Source organism: Camelus ferus, chromosome 31 (genome assembly GCF_009834535.1).
Source record: "Camelus ferus isolate YT-003-E chromosome 31, BCGSAC_Cfer_1.0, whole genome shotgun sequence".
Taxonomy (NCBI): domain Eukaryota; kingdom Metazoa; phylum Chordata; class Mammalia; order Artiodactyla; family Camelidae; genus Camelus; species Camelus ferus.
In genome coordinates, this window is record NC_045726.1 from 18,540,741 (window position 1) to 18,559,380 (window position 18,640).

Genomic DNA, 18,640 nt, shown 5'->3' on the forward strand with positions numbered 1-18,640 from the left:
CTGCCAACGCCCCCCCCCCCCCCGCACCATCCTCTGTGAATGAGCTGTGCTCTCCCGTGACAGCCTCCTCTGCTCAGAGCCCGCGGGGCCTCCCGCGGGGCTGCGGGTCCCTGGTTTCAGTCCGCTTTGCGGCCTGACCACCGAGGGGACCCGAGGCAGCTCCCAGTGGAAGCAGGTGGACAGTCAGAGAGACGGATTCATGTAACTCCCCAGCTAAGCCCCAGGCTCAAGCAAGCTGCCGCCCCCGGGCCTCTTCTATCTGAGAGGCCAGGGGACCGGAGCCCGCCTGGCCTTGCTGTTATTTGCGCAGTGATTCTGCTTCATGTGTCTCACGTGTGGGGGTCGACGGACGAAGGCCCAGCTGGGGGTCTCCTGATGGAGGGGGGCCGCCGAACAGGCCCCGAGAGCGCAGAAAGTGACCAGCCGTGTGCGGGCGGAACGACACGGTGGTAGGCGAGACAGGCCTGGGGGAGTGGATGGAACAGCACTTGCGCGGCCCCCAAAGGGCCCCGACTCCTGGCTGAGTCCAGCCTGCCGTCCTGCAGACGGCCGCTCCCTGCAATGGCCCTCTCCGTGCAGGTCGATGTGATGCCGGGGTGACTCCTTTGCATACGTAACACTTTAAAACTAGCGTCCTGGTCCTTATTCTCTGAGTCAGTCACCTCGCGGAGGCCAGTCACGCGTTTCTTTGGGTCCTTGCTCCCCGGGCAGCAGCCTCCGCTCTGGCACGCGCAGAATCACGTGGCCTCGAGCTGCGTGCTGGGCTCCTCTGAGCCATGGCTCGCCGCCCGCATGGCAGGGCTGTGCGGTCCCTGTCGTGAGAGGGTGTGGGGCTGGTGACCATGTGCAAGCCTGCAGGACAGCTGTCTCCCGGGATGCTTCACTCTCCAAAGTGTACATCTGTGCTCTCTTACTGGCTAAGCACATATCCCAAAATGCCTTTCTGGGGATGGAGGCAGCCTGGCTGGAACTGGGTAGGAGAGTCTGGAAAGACTGCAGGACACAGACAAATCCTGGCCGTGGGTTTCAGAATAATATTCTCTGGTTCTGTACTGAGACTTTCCGTTGGTTCTGGGAAAGACAAATGGAGAAACTCCTTTACTGGCACATGTTGTAAACCCAGAACTGCCCCTGCTCCCCAGAGGACACTGCAAGGGGGCGTCTGGGCAGCGTACAGCTGAAGGGACCCGTTTTTCAGTGAGGAAATTAGAGCTGATTGACTTGCCAGAGGGTGATGACAGTCAGCGGCTGAATCAGGACAGAGCGCAGGACTTATCAGGGTCCTTTAGGGCTTGGATAGAAAGCTCAGCCCCCGATGGAAAACGATACGTGGTGCTTCCCTCCTTGGGTTGCATTTATGCTCCATCTTTTTTCCCAAAATGCATAAAGGCGTGAGTGGTTCACACGAACAAGGAAGTGTTTCTATCCCTTTGTTGAGTTTGGGGTTCCGCAGAAGCAGATCCTGAGAGAGGCTGTGAGTGGACGCAGGTTCTCAGGGTGATGACCCCGGGGTGAGGAAGGGAGGGAAGCTGATAAGGAAGGCGTGACACGCAAGGCAGCAGGCGTGGGTAACTGACTGCACTGGGGGCTGCGGGAGGCAGGGCTGGACACGCTTCGGAGCTAGCCTGCTGGGCGGGGAGCGAGCTGGACACTTCCTCACCCAGGGCAGCACTGGTAGAAGGCTCTTTCCGGCCAGTGTCCTCGCGGGTCCTGTGAACAGCAAGCCCTGAGTCCTTGGGCAGAGAGACAGGCCTTCATGAGCAGACCTGGGGTGAAAGGCAGGCATCAGAGCCATCGGGGTCGTCCCCAGAGCTCCTGACTCAGTGGGTCTGCATGGGGCTGGAGAACCTGCATTTCTAACAGAGGGTGGTGGCCGTAGGTGGTCTGGACTTTGAGAGCCACCGCCAGGTGAACAGCTAGTCCTTACCTGTCTCTCACTGGTGATTTTCCCCTCTGATTTATAGTTACGTTTTCATGTCACAGATGCCAGGGTCCATGCTGCGAGCTTAAAAGTGGAGGATTACTAAGCATTTATAACTCCACGCACTCATTGCTGGCAGATAAAAGTGCCATCTGCCGGCCACGGTTTATTTATAAGGGGTTTATACACATTTATAAGTTTGCAAGCAACAAATGCAGTTTTAAAACTGGCACGTTTTCTAGCAGCCAGAAAAATTGCAACTTTATACCAGGCCTTGTGAGTATCAATTGCATACGTGTATGTATGTTACACACACTCACACACACACACACACCCCTGCTGATCATGACGAATGTGCTTCTCCGTACGTGTGTATGCACACACGCACGCCGACGCCCACACTGATCACAACGGCTGTGCGTTTCTGTGTGTGTGTGTGTGCCCGTGCAGGCTGGCTGGGCGACTTGCAGCTCCGGATTCCTCCCTGGGTTTTGGTACTTTAACAATGACAACCAGGAAGTTGTACAAATGGTGAGTTTGGGGACTGATACATCCTGGCGTCCACAGGCACAGGGAGGAGGGCCCTGGATGCGGCAGGAACAGGATAAGGGGGTCACCGGGGGCCACTGTGGGAAGTGACAAAGGGACATAAGGGAAGAGAAGACAGTAGTGGAAGACAGGAAAGGAGAGGACGGGACGGCAGGGCAAGCAAGTTGAGACCTACGTCCCGTGTTCACCCGAGCAGTGTGCAAAGACAGGCCGGGGCAGGTGTCGCGGGAGGCCGCCCGCCAGGCACGCCTGGGGACCACGCCTTGTCTTCCCGCTGCAGCCCCGGACGCGGCACTGCTGGGCGCTTTTCTAACCCGCCTTCTCTTGGCCTCATTCCATGTGCGTTCACATGAGGCGGGCGCTGTGTGGTTCCCGGGGAGCGTGCAAGGGCTCCGCTGGCCTGGGGTCAGAGGCCCTCCCGCGTTCACGGGTGCCAGGACAACGGCTCTCGTGGGCCCAGACACACAGGGCTCCCTCCCCAGGGCTGCAAGGGCCGTTCTCAGTGCAGAAAGCGCCAGAAACCAAGTCTCATTCAAGTCAGTTTCTACTTTGTGGTTTGAAATGCTCTGGGTGGAAAAGCACGTACACGGTGACACGCGCTGCGGCCCCGGGTGTTTGAGGGAATTAACTCACACTCGTCTGGGACATTGTTACCGCAACCGAAGTTTCTAACCACTGACTCAAGCGACAGTTAAGGCAGAAATCAATGAACAAATCCATCTTTGAACACTGGGTTAACTTTTTAAAGTAACAACCGTGTGTTGGTTGCAAGTGGAAATGTTCTTTGTTCATCTGACTTTTGAGCATCACTTGTTCCAGAATAAATATTGTAAAATCAAGTACATGAATGTTTCTTTGTATCCAGAATTAAATAAGCATTAAAATCTGATGTTTAAGTCCATGATTAGGAGAGAACGCTGTGTAAATTTAACGTGCAATGATGAGGCATTTATTACTTTAAAAAAAGCATTTGGATGGCAAATTATACACACTGATAAATATTTGAAAAATTTGTGTTTTATTTTCCATTAACTTGTGTGAAACAGAAAAGAATTACTGCAAAGGTCTCTGTCTGGGTTTACTGGCGATTTACCACATTCTACGTTGGTATTGGGACATTATGGGCATGGGGACATCGCTGAGGAGTGGAGGTACAAAACCCAGTTTCGAGTTTTCTCATCTCTGTTCTACAAAAAATAATAAAGCCTCCGTTATTTGGCCAACATCTGGGAGGTCTGACGACACAGTGGGTGAAGGGAACTGGCTAGGTAAATGGCGCGGCGTCCAGCTGCGAGCCCCGGTGCCACGCCGGGCACACGCGGCCCTGCCTGGGGCAGCCGGGTGCAGAGGCCACGTGGCATCGCTGTGGTCATCACTGGGCCCAGGAGCAGGGCGGTCACGCCCTCCTAGGCAATGCTGCGCTCCTCCCGGTTACCACTGCTCATCAGAAAACGTGCCTTCATCTTCAGAACAGTGGTGTGTGCATTTCTGATTATGTAGCAAACCCTCTGATATTCGACTAAAACCCTTTGGGTGCTGAGGTTTTGCACTCGTAGACACAATTTAAAAGCATGGGCTCGGTGACTGAATTAGCAGTTTTCTATCAAGTACACCTTGCTCCGTGTCTGGGGAAGGCTCTTTACCGGTGCAGGGGAACCACGGGTCGAGGGTGGAGAGAAACAGCCGTCCTCTGAGTGGTCCGATGGCGCGTGACTGTCAGTGTGCGTCCGTGGGCAATAAGGAGCACCGTGGAAAAGCTCTCGTGTGGGTGGTGGCTCTTGTACTGCCTCGCACAGGAGCGGAGGGGCGTTCCAAACCCTCCCTAGAAAGCAGACTTCCTCAATTATCCCCAGGAGGCGTCTTAGAAGACAATCCCTGCAGAGCCCCGCCGGGGCCACCGCAAGTGTGGAATGAACACGGCCGCTTGGCAAGGCCGTTTCTGACGGGGTTTTTGCTACCTCTGCCCACTCTGACTTGGGCAGGATCAAAGGAGGCAGGAGGCTGCGGCCCCTGGTTGTGCTGGGCAGAGTTCGTGAATGTCCCCACCAGCTAGTTACGCCAAACCCCGGCCTCTTTCTCGGCAGAACGTACGGTGGAGAGGCGAACACTCGCCATCTGTAAAGGAGAAAGCTGGAGGAGGGTCAGCTCTGACCTGGCCTCTCCCGTTGCTTCAGTTCCAGCAGGCGGCGCAGGGCCAGCCGCCCATCTCTTTTGTCTGACCTTTGGCTTAGCACCTTCTCCTGTTGAAAGGGTCAGGCTCTTGACCTCCTTCTCCACTGACCTGCCCAGACGGGTGGCACGGCACCCAGTACACCGAAGTGCCCCAAACACCAGCGCTGCCAGCGGGCAGTGTGGAGAGAATGTTACCCGACTTCTAAAAGTGGTTTAATTCCTGGAGGAACACGGGCCCCAGGTGAGAAGTCACGCTGCCACTTCGCACATCACCAAGGGCGGCCCCGGGGTACACAGCCCCCTACAGGGACTGCCCGCAATGAGCCTGTACAAAGGCTTTTGGCTTTATTTCCTTAACAAACACACACGGGACACGGTAAAGGTTACTGACTGAACGAGGCCTAACGCCCAAGTTCTCTGCGGCTTTGACCCTCAACTTCTAAGTGCTCTCCGGCCAGCGAGCTGGGAACGTACACAGTGGTACTAAACTTGATTATCTTCTCACATGTATCAAATAAACGCAGTCACTTTTCGGCGAGTATTTTTCTTTCAGGTTGACTGAAAGTTTTGCGCTGTCTCAAAACAAGTTGGGGCCGTGGTGCCCGGGCTTATCGACATTAGTGCCAGAGACCTGGGGCCCGCCAAGCGCCTCGGAACCGACTTAAACAGCTCCTAAGTCACTCCACCACCTTAGTCAAAACGCAGCGCCCAGTACTTCGGCTCTCTGAGACGTTCTTCTCTTTCTTACCCCCGTATCTCAACGCTTAACTTTTCTGGACGTGTCCTGGGGTTTCTCATGCTGTCGGACAAAAGAGTAAGTTCCTTTTCAGTGATGTAAAGAAGTCCTCAAAAAATGCCACCGATGAACGTCCCCTTGCAAACAGGATTTCTCCTACTGGTAACAAAAATTAACAAAGATGTCGGCTGGTACATGGTCACTCAGGACCCACGGGGATGTTCCTTAATAAAGAGGAGCTTGCATCAGATCACAGAGACAAGTCACCTTCTCGCTGAAAAGCCGTTCGTGTATTGAGACTGCCCCCGTAGTCTCTGCTCAGGCAAAATCCTCGCTGAACCTAAAAACGGCAGGGGGTTCTGATGCGAGGTTTACCCAGGTAAGACTCCTCTGGAAAATTTTTCTTTTTTATTGTTTGTTGTCTTTACAAAGAACTCAGCATGTGAACGACATGCTCACGACAGCTCTGCAGATCTGTGTATTATTTTTCATCCATTTGTGCTGCGCCCTTGGGGATGGCTGTACAAAGACACCTGCTAAGGGACCCCTTCATAAGGTAAACAGAGTGATGCAGGGCACACCTGTGCAGAAAAGGAAGTTACAGTATCACCACCCTGCTCTGAAGAGCGTGCAGACCGCCAGGGCACAACTAAACGGCTCTAAGAGTCACGGTCGGGGCCAGCTCTGGGGAGTCGTGACACTGCCGACGGCCCCGGCTGCTCGGCTGTGACCACAGGGGGCTCCTGACCTCATGCTTCCCTGATACAGGTTCGACTCACCATAGAATTAGTGTCGTCTTGAAATCTCTTTTAATTCAACAGAATCTTCCCATTACGGTGAGCAGACCCTTGCTCCGTGCGAGTCGGAAAGCTGGCCGGGCCGGGCTCTGTCCTCCGCCTCCCCCTCGTGGGTTCTCTTCTTGGCTGGTCTGGGGCACAGGCCCCTGGGATACCTTGGCTGGCTTTTCCAAGACCACCACATCATCTGGCTAACTTGGCGCTTGGACTGGCTTCCGACTCTGCAGGGACCCGTGACAGAGGACGAGCAGGGCTCCCCTTGGAGGGCGCACGCCCACAGGACTGGCTTGTTCTCCCCAGGGTCCTCCAGACACCATCGGGGTCAGGCCTCAGGACAGCGTGGGGTCAGCCTCACACATCTGAGACAAGCCTGGGACGAGAAGCCCTGTTCGGGGACTTGGGCTTTTCAAACCCTGCTCAGCGTGAGACTGCACGTCTGTCTGAAGAGACTGGGGCCGGCGTGTCCACCTGCTTCCCAGCTGCGTCCTTGCACCTGCTTATACCTGGGGGCTCAGTCAAAGCGGACCTGTTCCCCCTGTGACATCAATACCACACGCACTGCAGCTCACGTGTGTACCGACGGCAGACATTTGAAACACAAGTGCTACGGAACACAGAAATGGCAAACACACAGCGTCCATTCTGTGCGCAGTCAATGTAGTGTAAAGTCACCAGACACCATCCTGATGATCTGGGAAACGTACTGTCCACTGTGTGGTCCACGACCTCCCCTCCCCAGGCCCTGCGGCCAGCGGCCAGTGGGACTCAGGGCAAAGCGGCCAATGACAGCAGCTTCGTATGTCTGGAAGACTCTCTAGCCTAAACGGGCAAGGTGCGCTGTCTACACTGAAGTGGGTTCTGATCCCTTGCCCCCCCCCCAAGAGACGTCCAGACCAGGCAGGCTGTCAGCAGATTTCCTGAGCCACAGCTCTGGAAGGGGCCCCGTGGGTGAGGCATGCGATCCGTAAGGACGTGGCTGCAGGACCGGCTGCCGCTTCTCCTGTGGACACACGAGGAGCCCCCGTTCCTCAAGGCCAGTGCCTTCATTTACAGAAGATCCCGTTCTGCAGGGTTTTGTTCCTGTCGGTGATGCAGGGCGCGGCGGCCCCCTGGGGAAGGTCTTCCTTGCTCTTTGCGGAGGGGCTGCTGTGGTTGCTGCCGCTGGACTTGCTCCTGCTTGGATCGAGAGCCGGCTGGGTGGGCGAGGAGCGGGCACCCCGGCCCCGCACCAGGCAGGCGCAGACCAGCCAGAAGAAGGCCCGCCGCATCTCCCTGCTGGCCAGCGTGTAGATGACCGGGTTCATGGCGGAGTTGAGCACCGCCAGCACGATGAACCACTGGGCCTCGAACAGGATGGCACACTCCTTCACCTTGCAGGCCACGTCCACCAGGAAGAGGATGAAGAGTGGAGACCAGCAGGCGATGAACACGCTCACCACGATCACCACGGTCCGCAGCAGGGCCATGGACCGCTCCGAGTTGTGGGGGCTGGCCACTCGGCGGCTGCTGGACTTCACCAGGAAGTAGATGCGCGCGTACAGGATGACAATGGTCAGCAGGACGGCCGTGAAGATGCTGATGCAGAAGGCGATGTACCTCTTGGAGTAGAGGGGCAGGATGGTGGAGCAGTCGGGGAGGTTCTGCAGGCAGTTCCAGCCCAGGATGGGCAGGGCGCCCAGTGAGAACGCGATGAGCCAGCACATCCCGATCAGGAGGAAGACGCGGTGCCTCTTGTTGGCGTCGTAAGGCCTCATTTTGACCATGGTCAGGTGCCGCTCGATAGCGATGGCCAGCAGGCTGCAGGTGGATGCCCCCAGGGCCACGAACATGCTGCCCTCCCGCAGGAACCAGACCGTCAGAGACAGGCTCAGCGTCTTCTTGCCCGACATCAGAATGTTGACCTTGTACGCTATGCCGGCCAGCAGGTCGCAGAGGGCCAGGTTGCCGATGAAAAAGTACATGCGGTTGTGAAATTTATTGTTTTTCCAGATGGCGATCAAAACCATCAGGTTCTCCAGGACAATGAAACTGCAGATGACCAAGAACAGCACGGTGGTGAGCATGCTGCCCTCGGGGGCATCCCTCAGCCTGCCCTCCAGCTTGCCCACGTAGTTGTAATGTTCGTACAGGGTCTCGTTGGACGAGTAGGGCCTGGGGCGCAGCACGAGCACCATCGTCACCGCTGGAAGCGTGCAGCCGGTTAGCGCCGGAATCCACTAGAGGGCGCTGTGGGCACGTCCATTTCTCAGGCTTCAGCCGCGAGCCAGGCCGGAGCCCAGGCAGGGTGCGCCGAATGAACGCCTGCAGAAAGACAAGAGGAGAGGTGTCCACTGGTGAAGGAACAGCACCCAAGAGCCACAGCGACAACAGGTTGGAGAAAGGAGCCACAAATGCCGGAACACGTGGACGGCTGGTGCAGGAGGGCCCAGAACGGACCTCTCAACACAAGCCACGCTCCTAAATCCTAAATGCTTCTGGGGACCCTAGGGAGCGGTTCTGCCTGCAGCTAACTGGGGAGGGAAATTCAGTGCCCGGGCCCCGCAGTCATTCAAGGGTCACGGTCACACACAGATCCAAACACTTCCACCTGGAAGTCTCAAGACACTTCGGGACGCTCACCAGTTCATCCTCGCCCATCGCACAGGGGCTGGCAAACCCTTATGCCCAGCTGCCGAGAGACACGGAGGACTGCGTCAGGTCCAGAAAATGGGATGGAAACTGAGTAACGCCCACCCGACTTCTGAACCCTCCTCGGTGAGCTCTGGAGTGATGTGTGGGAAGTACTCGCACTTCCTGGAGGGGATCCCCTGGCGCCAGGGCCAGGGCCAGAAACCCAGTCTAGACGGCCCATAGGTGGGGAGCTCGGGGACCCCGCACGCAGCCACCAAAGGAAGAACAGGACAGGCCGTGCATGGCCCACGCGGCCACTCCCCCAGGGAGCGCCTGAGCATAGAGACAGCGGAGGACAGCAGGCAAACCTGTGAAAGCCGAATCAACTTCTACTAAGACCGAAGGACGACGAGCAAGGACAAGCACGTGGACTTCTGAGTCTGGCTTCAAATTCAGAGTTTACACGTAACTGTCTAAACCGCCCAAAGTAAACTGGTGTGTATGAGCTGAGAGATGCCAACCTGGGAGCACAGAGCGAGTCGCGTGGAGAGCCCCACCGCCAGGCCCCCCACGGCCCCTCCCCACCCGACCTGGGGGTGCCCCCCCACCTGTGGCGTGACCCATCGGCCTCCTGTGATGTCCACGGTGACGCAGGTCCCACTACCAAGGTAGGAGTGGCTTTCACTAAACTGAGTCTAAACTAAAAGTATTTGAATATTTAAGTATATAATTAAGATCAAACGAGGCTAATTGACAACAGCTTCCCGTGAGGATTCAGTGAAGTTTTATGACATTTCAGTTTGGTTCAGAGGTGCACAGACCACTCTCCAACGAGGTGGGGCTCTGCGTTTTGGGGTGTGATGGCATCTGAAGGTCTGGCGCCCCCACTGAGCTCATTCCCAGGGAGGGCCTCAGCCGCTGGAAGGTCAACGTGAGGGCGGCTCTGCAGTAGAGAAGCAGAGGAGATCCAAGCAGGGCTTCCCGCCCTCCGGACCCCCCAGGTAACTGTCCCAGGGCCGCGAGGGCGTTCTCAAACCTCCCCTCCCTTAGTTTGAGGGCCTCTGGTTTTCCCACATCGGGCAGAGGTGGCTCCACTGCTTCTTTGCAGAGATCCCTTCCCGTGTCCTGGTGTTTCGATGTGCAGCCTGCTCTGGAAGCCACGTGGGCCCCCGGTGTCTGAGCCAACGCCTGTGCTCGGCCTCCAGGACCCTTCACCACCAGGTGTTGGCAGAAACCGCTTCTAACTTCCAAAGGGAAAAGTGGGCAGGTCCTTCGTCTGCGCTAACAGCGAAGGGCTCGAGAGGCACCTGCCAAGGTCTCCCTGATGGCTGATGAGCCCCAGGGCCCTGGGGCTGCCTCCCCTGACCCGGGGGAGCCCTGCTGCCTCGGGCCGGGCAGTTAAGGCTCCCCCGCTCAGCCCTGGTGTCCCCCTGCTTGGTCTGGAGCGGCAAGGATGAGGGTCTGCAGGTCTCCCGGAGGCGGAGGCAGAGGCAGGGGTCAGGTTGCTGGGCAGCCTTCCCACCGGCCCCCTCCTGCCCTGGCCCCTCCCCCATTTTTATTTAAATCTTGCTCGTGCTTCAAGCCACACATCAAATTCTACCTGCTCTGTAACACTGTCTGCAATCAGCCCGCCCCTGGTGACTTTTCTCCAAGGCTGCACACTGCTTTTTCAAACAAATTGCAATAACCACTATCTATAAAACTAGATAAAAAACAGACTTCTTCTACATAGCACAGGGAACTATATTTAGTATCTTGTAGCCTTTAATGAAAACGAATATGAGGATGAACACATGTACGTGTGTGCACGACTGGGACACTGTGCTGTACACCGGAAATTGACACATTGCAACTGACTGTACTTCAATAAAAAAAAAACCAAATTGCGAGCCGTCTTTTTAAGGGTGGAAACACGTTCCCTGAAGCCCTGTGTTTAGCCCTCGCGCCGACACCCCGTGAGGTCCATCGTGGCATCTCTCCTCTCCCAGCGCCTTGTACACGGATGGGGGCCCTTTGTTACTGCTCATCTAAGGACGCTCATCTGCGGGCAGTGGACGGAGAACCCGCGCTCCCACTTTGCCGGTCCTCCCTGGCTGTCGTGGGAAACCAGGCCCAGGAGAACTCAGCCGCCCGGTTCTCTTCCCACCACTTCCCGCCCCAGAGCACAACCCCTGAGAGGCCTCGGGGTCCCCACACGGACGCACCACCCGGGTCACGTGTGTCCCGTTCATGGAAAGGGCAGGAGGAGGAAGGCACATGCTCCACCGAGAGTCGCAAAGCGCAGCATCCTGAGAGGGGCTGTTTCCCTGACAGCAGTGGGGTCACACGGCTGGCCCCCCACGCCAGGCCGCCTGCTGTCACCCCTCCAAGGGGCCGCCCCTCTGTCCACGGCACCACCGTGTCTGGTCTGCCTCAAAAATGCCTCTGAGACATGCACTTTCCCATCGGGGTTTCCACCCCAGGACCCCAGTAACGGCAAATGTAACATGAGAAGTTTTGACAGTAACTGACAGCACCAGGATAGTCTGAATGATAAAACAAAAACAAAAACAAAACCCACAAAAAACCAAAAACCAAAACAACTGCTACCAAAAAGGACAGGATGGTAAATGGTCCCTGAGTTCCCACGGACCCTGGGGCAGAGCGACGCCGGAAATCCCACTCCAGGCACCTGCACGGAAAGGTTTCTGAAACCAGGGTACGTCTGAAGTTTGCCTCCCGTGCCTCAGTTTCCCCCATGGTGACCCCACCCTAATTAAATACCCCCGGCTCCCTATGGACGGTCTCCACCCGCTGACTGTGCCTTGTGGTTCGGACGGCAGGGAGAAGCCAGTCCCTTTAATAAAACTGCTGGATCTGGGCTTCTCTGGGGAATAAAGAACCAAGGGAACGGACCACAGACTCTGCAGACTCACATCAATTCCTTTTTCCCCTGAATATGCAGAGTTTTGATAGAACTGAGCAGAGAAAAAAAGGGAAACAGTAAAAACTAACAACCAGCAAGAAAATGACCCGAATAAAAGTATCCTAAGATGTGCCGGAAACCCATCAAACCCCTGAATCCTGAGGGTGGCTGTTATTTTCCCATTAATGCTTGATTTGTAACTTCCCCTAATTACATACTGAGCTCTCCAGGAGCATACTTTTTCAGAGCCTCTTTTGTTAAATGCGAGTCTCCGCCTTTTGCGTCACAAGAAGACACCCATCTCCCTTTGGAATCCAAAAGCTTATTTCCTTTGGATCATCAGCATTAAAAAGTAGACCCTGTCTGAGAGTTAAGTGCTGGGCTAAAGGCCAGACTGATTCGGAAGCCTTGGAATACGGCTACGCGTGGTCAGAACCGTCTCCCGGGAGAGTTCAGCCTCCACCCCAAGGGTGCAGCACAGGCTCCGAGTTTGCCAGGAGAACGCTCTGCCCACGCCCGGCCCCTGAATCCCCGGGAGTCAGCCAGCCCTGCTCGGGGCAAGGTGGCGCAGCAGCCCTCGTGGCTTACCCGCCCTGGTGCTGCCGGTCACTGCAGGAGTGCCGGGCACCGGTGCTCCCGGAGGCCAGCCTGTCCTACCCGTCGTGGCCCCTCTAGTCACCACCACTCTCCGGGCTTCCCATCCCCAGAGTAGTTTAACCTGTGTCAGACCGTCGCATAAACGGAGCCATACGGCAGACAGCTGCGGGGCAGCTTCCTCTGAGCGTGATGTCCTGCGGGTCGTGCGCAGAGATGGGGGCGGCTACCTGCCAGTGCTCCCCCGCGTGGGTGGACGCAGCGCTTCCGTTCACTCTGGTTGGTGGATGTGGGGTCACTTCCACATGCTGCTCTAAGTTGGGTTCCTAGGACGGGCTGAGGACATGCAGGGCGTGCAAGTGCCCGCGTTTCCAAGGGGCCCCGTGGGTTTCCCAGCGCCGGCTGATGTCCAGGCTGGGTTTTGCTGGGAGAGTCCCTGCAGAGGCTTACAGGGCTCAGCCGGCGGGCCTGTGGACTTGTGTCTGTGGGGAGCTAGAGACGGCCCCAGCGAGGGCAGGAGTTCCACATCACAAATGCCCCCGATTTGTTTCATTTTAGAAGTTAAGTGTCCAGGGCTGGCAGCGACCAGTACTGCCTTCCTGCTGTAGGAGTATCACTGCTAAACTCCCACCTGAATGCTTAAAAACAGTTTGATGCTGAGAAGTCTGGCCGGGTGCTGGCTCGTCCTGCACATATTCAGAAAGCAGGGCTTGTTTAGAAGACGAAGGAGAGAGATGCTTCTGCTCATGGGGCAGTGGTCTTCCAACAAACCCAGATTCCGACAGACCCACTCCCTCCCCCACTCCAAGTGAGGACCTGACCATCTGCGTCTCACGGTGAAGCTGCCGCAAGCACTCTGCCCACACCTGGGCTCCCCTCTGACCTATTCAGCACAGACCCACCACCCAAGAGCTTTCGACACCAAGACTTTCCTTTTTGCAGAGAAAGGATACAACACCTTCTAGAAGGCGGTTCAGAGGTGTGCCCCCCCACTCCCTCCCCTCCATTCCAAGGAGGGGCATCTGGGGGGAAGGGGGGAACCCAGCTTGAGCTGATGGATTCCAGATGTATTTTCTCTGCTAGACAGTCACTCTCTCTATACACGTCCACTTGAAAAATAAAACTATAAAAAGAAGGAAAGGGAAAAACAAAGGAAAATATGTCCACAGTCTGTGGTCTGCCTCTCCCTCTCTCTCTCTAATGGCAAAAAAAAAAAAAAAACAAAAAACAAAACCCAAAAAACAAACAAAAAACCAAAAGCAGCACAGTAAGAGAGAGAAATTTCTCCAGGTCGGATGCAGGAGATGTATTTTTAAAGGCACGTCCTTCCACTTCACCCCCCAAACTGAATTAACACACCAAGCAATTTGCCAACAAGCAAAATTTCTTGGAAAGCAGGATTATTTTTTCCCCCTTTAGAAGAATTTAGAAGGGAAATAATGAGTTGGCCGTTTCCTAGCCCCAGCAAAATTCCTTCGCTAATGAGCATTTCCCCTCGCTCCGGGTTTCTTAGGTGACCTCACTCTGCTTCCAGAGACAGTTCACGGCAAGAGACTTCACACACTCAGCCTTGCCCGCTTGTGCTTTGCTCTGGGCCCATTAGCAGGAGCTCCCTGTGGGATAACAGATGAGCCACATGTAAGGGATTCCACATCACCCACTTGCTTCTTCGGAGCACGGAAGAGCGTGACCCCTGGCTGGGCTTCCTGCTTCCCAGTGGCTTACCCACGGGTCATCCTCTCGGCAGACAAGGCTCAGATGCTAACACAGATCTGGGTGCAGTCCAAGGAGCCCCAAGTATGCAGGCTGTGCCGCAGGACCCGGTCCAGCCAGAGCATCTGCCTCTGGGCAGGCTCTCCTGAGCACCCGGGTTTAGCTAAGGGAGGGCCACTGCTTTTGACGCAAGAGGCCTTTACCTTCACTGCTTTTCAACCAGCCTTCTCAAACCCATTCTCTTCTCTGCTTGTTCTAAGTAAGGGCACAGGGTTGAATTCCTACCAAGACTGCCCCGGGAGGCATGAAAATGTGTAGAAATGAGCTCTGGCAGGCACATGCGAACAGGGGGTGCCCTGCCCAGGACGTCCTGACTGCGGGGTCCCTGTCATCCTCTCCCACAGCAGTGACCCAGCGCGCACACCACACACGGCGCCTGTGGGTCCCACGTCTGGGCCCCACCGCAGCATCTAAACGGACAGAGGAGGAGACTGAGGCTGGGGGAAGGGGGTCACTCTCCTGAGCGGCACAGCTTGGACGAGGCCGGAGGCCTGTGTGCTCGGATTCCAGCGTATCACTTGAGGGATAAACTCTTTCAGAGGCTGCCACCTTTCCAGGTGTTCCTCACCTAGACAGTGACAAGAGTGTCGCCGGCACGCTTGAAACCGAATTGCTTCTAGCTACTAAGCTGGCAGAATGCTGGGACGCTAATCTGGGGCTTCCCTGAAACACATGGGGCACTCTGACCTCATGGAAATGGGGCAGTGTTTTCAAAGCCAAAGAGCCTGGTCGACTGACTCCGGACTCTCGCTCCAGTCACGGTGCCGATCGGACGTTAGGGCCACCCGATAGGTGCCTCCCTCTCCTCTGAACAACCTTGTTGCTGATTTACCTGACAGGCCTGTTGCCTGGCCTCTTGCAGATGCAGCTGTAATTCCTCAAAAATAGAACGAAAACGAAACAAAAGAAAAGGCAACTTTATGCCCAGTAACTGCAACAACTACTTAAAAGTATTATGAATTAAAACGAGATGATCACATTATCTCCAAAGGCCTATGGAATATCTCTTAAGGCGATTAATTAACTTTACAGAAAATGTATAGGCAAAGGAATAATATGAAATGGTTCCAAAACTGGTAAGAAAAAAATCAGGGAGGGAAATGTGAGGAAATGGAAAGGCTTGTGTTGCTCACGGCACCGCAATCTTGGCTGACTGGCCAACGTCCCAGCTATGTCAGCATCCAAGTCGTAACCCCAAGTCCTGGCAGAGAAAAAGGGGGTTCTCTAGTTGGGCAACCCCAAAATTTTCAAATTCTCATTTCTTTGTAATAAAAATGTATGCATGCACTGTATGTACTGAAGTGTTTTTAGGAGATGGAAGATATATCCCAGAATCAAAGAGGTGGCATCATTTCCAGAGAAAGGAAAATCGGTGCCTGCATTTTGCGAAATAAAGCCGTTAGGACATATGCACGGGACACGGGATGTGGCGGGGAGGGAGGGGAGTCCTGCATTTGATGAGGCTCCCAGATGTAAGGAGGGAAGCGACATTTTCAAAGATGGAACCTGGCTGAGGAACCGGCTTGTCTCTCTCTTTAGGGGAGGCCCCTAAGGGCTGACTCTGCCTTTTGGGTCTCTGGTGGCTCGCAGGCCCAAACTGAACACTTGCTGACTGAGAAAACCCAGTATGTGGTTCCCTGTGGCAACAAAAGTATTCACGCTGGCGTTGAGCGCCGCATCAACTGAGTGAGAAATTGTACAGATCGGAATACCACCCCCTCCACACACACACACACACACGTACACACATACACACCACCTACGCCGGCAACAGGCACCGCCATCCTTGTTACTCACACACCTACAGCACATAACCCTGCCTTTGTACTTTCTAGGAATTGTTCCTTTTCTTAACCGCGCCTGCAACATTTTCATCAAACAAAAAATGAATGTTGAAAAGACAAACTGAACGTGTGACAGATACAATGTCTGCAACTTCCAACGTCCAAACTTGGAAAAGCCCCCTAACTCCGGAGGCGCCCGGAGCCCGAGGCTGGGGCTGGGCACATGGGGGGCGGCGCTCCCATTCCTGAGATAACCTTCCAGAAGCCCCAGACTCTGCGCAGGCTGCTACCCTCTCTCCACCTTCAAAATATAGCGTGCTCCCTTTAGAAATCCGACAAGAAGTCCCTCTCTTACATCTAAATAGAAAAGCACCACGGGGTGGCCAATGGACAGAGACGAAGTGAGAGGGAGCGGGGAGAGAGCCGCTTGGAGACGGGTTAAAAGCGGCGTCAGGTCAAAGAAGGGCTGGGCTGCCCGCGCCCCGGGCGGCGCGCAGCTGTGAGCACCGCGCCGACCTCCCCGGGAGCCTGTAACTGCGCCGCGGGGACCTCACCCTCCAGCCCCGACTCTGAGAGCCCTGACTGCCGCGGGGCGAGGCAGAGGCAGCGGGAACTCCGCGGCGAGTGCGGTTGAGCAGAATCATTCCCCAGGAGAACCACCACGCGCACGCACCTCCAGGGCCCCCGGTCCTCGTCCTGGACGGAGTCTAACTTTTCGGTTGTCCCAGGAGAGCGGCAGACGGAACTTCCCTGCGGAGAGTCGCTCCTCCTCCGTTCGGGCTATTAAGACGCAGCCGGGTCTACACGCGCCGACCGCAGTTAAAAGGAACCACCGCCACACCCCGCGCGGGCTCGGTCCCCGGGGTGGACGGCCTGGGGGGAGGGTGGTGCCGACCGCCCCGGTCGCCGTCGCGCCCAGCCTCGGCTGGACGCTGAGGAAAGTGGGCCCGGCTGCCCGCTCCCAACCCGGCGCCCCCGCCCCCTCCCGTCCCCCGTCCCCCCCCGGCGGCTCACCTCCGTCCGCGAAGGGCGCTCGCGCCGCCGGCATCCTGGCGCCCCCGCCTCCGCTCGCACGGGCGCTGCGCTGCGGCGCGGGGCGATCTCGGCGCTCGGCGAGCGGGATGCTCCCGAGCCGGAGCCTCCCTCCGCGCGTCCTGCCACCGCGCTTGGCGCCGGGCTTCTGTCGCGTGTCTCCCAGACCGGCTTGCTCAGCCTCTGCCCCCGCCGGTCAGGGCGCAAACTTTTCCAGCGGCCCCGCCGGGGCGGGGCTCCCGCTCCGCCTCCCCCCGCGCCCCGCCCCTCACGACCGCACCTCGCGGCGCCCCCGGCCCGTGTTCCCGGTGCTCACGTCCCACCTCCCCGTACCCCACCCCCATCTCACCTCCTTCGCCCCCCCACCCTCTTCTCCCAGCCCCTCATGACCCCACCTCGCGGCGCCCCCGCCCGTGTTCCCGGCCCTTATGTCCCCGCCTCCCATCTCCCCGCCTTCGCCCTTACCCCCTCCCGCCCCCGGCCCGGCCCCCATCTCCCCACCCCCCACGACCCCACCTCCCGGTGCCCCCGGCCCATCTTGCCCCTGCCATGTTCCCACTTCCCCGCTCTTCACAACCCCACCTCCCCCCCCACTCCCGCACCTCCCGGCCCTCCGCCCCCTTGTCCCTCACTCCTCCCCTCAGCGCCGCGCCCGTCTCTCTGTCCCTCCTCTCCCGCATCCCTCTTCCCCGCATCCCGCCCCCCTAAACCCTTTCGTCCAGCTCCCCGACTTTCGCCCCTGGACTCCCGCTCGTGTCTCCCCCCTTCCCGTGCCCGCTCCCGGTCGAGCTCCGGGCGGGTCTTGGACACCCCCCCCCCCCGGCGGCCTCCCGCCCCCCTCCGCAGTCCCACTGGCCTTGGCTCACCCCGGCCTCTGCCTCCGACGGCCTCCGGACCCTGGGCCCTTCCGACGAGCTCCAGGCTGCCGACCCCGGGGCTCAGGACCCAGAGGGGCAGGCTCAGACCTGGTCCGGAGCTGGACTTGGACAGGACGCACTGAGGGCGAGGGTTTGGCAGATTTTATCGTCATCATCATCATTGTCGCGATCGTGATCATTTCTGCTTGGAAAAGACAGACCACTGACTGGAGGCCTAACGTCTGGCAACGTTTTGGTTTGGACCCCGCGCCTGCCACCTCCCTCCTGCTCTGAGCCTGTTGCGGGGAGGCTGGCCCCTGGGGGCACACAGGCTCCTAATTCCCTGCCCCACCCTGACAGCTCCAGGACCTGAGCTGGCAGACCTCACAGACTGCCCCCTTTTGTGGGGATGAATGAAGTAATTTATGCCAAGCACTTCCCCAGGAAGAATCCCCAGGGAGGGGCCTGCCAGATCTACTGTGCACAGAACGTGAAGGGTGAAGGCCCCAGTAAGTTAACCCAGCAACCAGCCCTCGGAGCTTCTAGAGGGAGAGAGAAAGAAAGAAAGGGAGAGGAGGAAAGGAGAGAACAGAAGGCCTGTTACCCAAAGCAAGGCTGTGCATTCCTGGGCAGAGCACACTGGGGAGGAAGGAGTCCCTGAAGCAAGTCGGAGCAACTTGGGTGAAGTGTCCCTCTGTTACCTGTCTGTGATTTACCCTCTTGCTTCCAGAGGAAAAGCCCCAAGCCTCCTTCCCCCAAAACTGGAAGCAAGTGCTGATTAGGGGTGAGACTAATCCCTGACGGGCACCTGGCATGTTAGGCAACCGAGTGCAAGCTGCCAGCGCTTCTGCTGGCTTCCTGGATCATCTTCTGTTGAGAAGCCTGAGCCCTGGAGGAAAGGGGGCAGGGT

General features: G+C 57.1%; 1 protein-coding gene across 1 annotated transcript; it reads right to left on the bottom strand.

Moving 5' to 3' along the window:
- Positions 1-7,074: 7,074 nt before the first annotated feature.
- S1PR3 (sphingosine-1-phosphate receptor 3) lies at positions 7,075-17,141 on the bottom strand. Its single transcript, XM_032471122.1, has 2 exons — positions 16,856-17,141; positions 7,075-8,476 (listed from the first exon to the last, which is right to left on the bottom strand). The coding sequence occupies exon 2, from the start codon at positions 8,347-8,349 to the stop codon at positions 7,219-7,221; it is 1,131 nt and encodes a 376-aa protein (XP_032327013.1). The 5' UTR covers positions 8,350-8,476; positions 16,856-17,141; the 3' UTR covers positions 7,075-7,218.
- Between the last annotated feature and the right edge of the window lie 1,499 nt (positions 17,142-18,640).

Bases quoted from the DNA above. Each gene is read 5' to 3' on its own strand.
- S1PR3 (XM_032471122.1), bottom strand. From the start codon at position 8,349: ATGGTGCTCGTGCTGCGCCCCAGGCCCTACTCGTCCAACGAGACCCTG.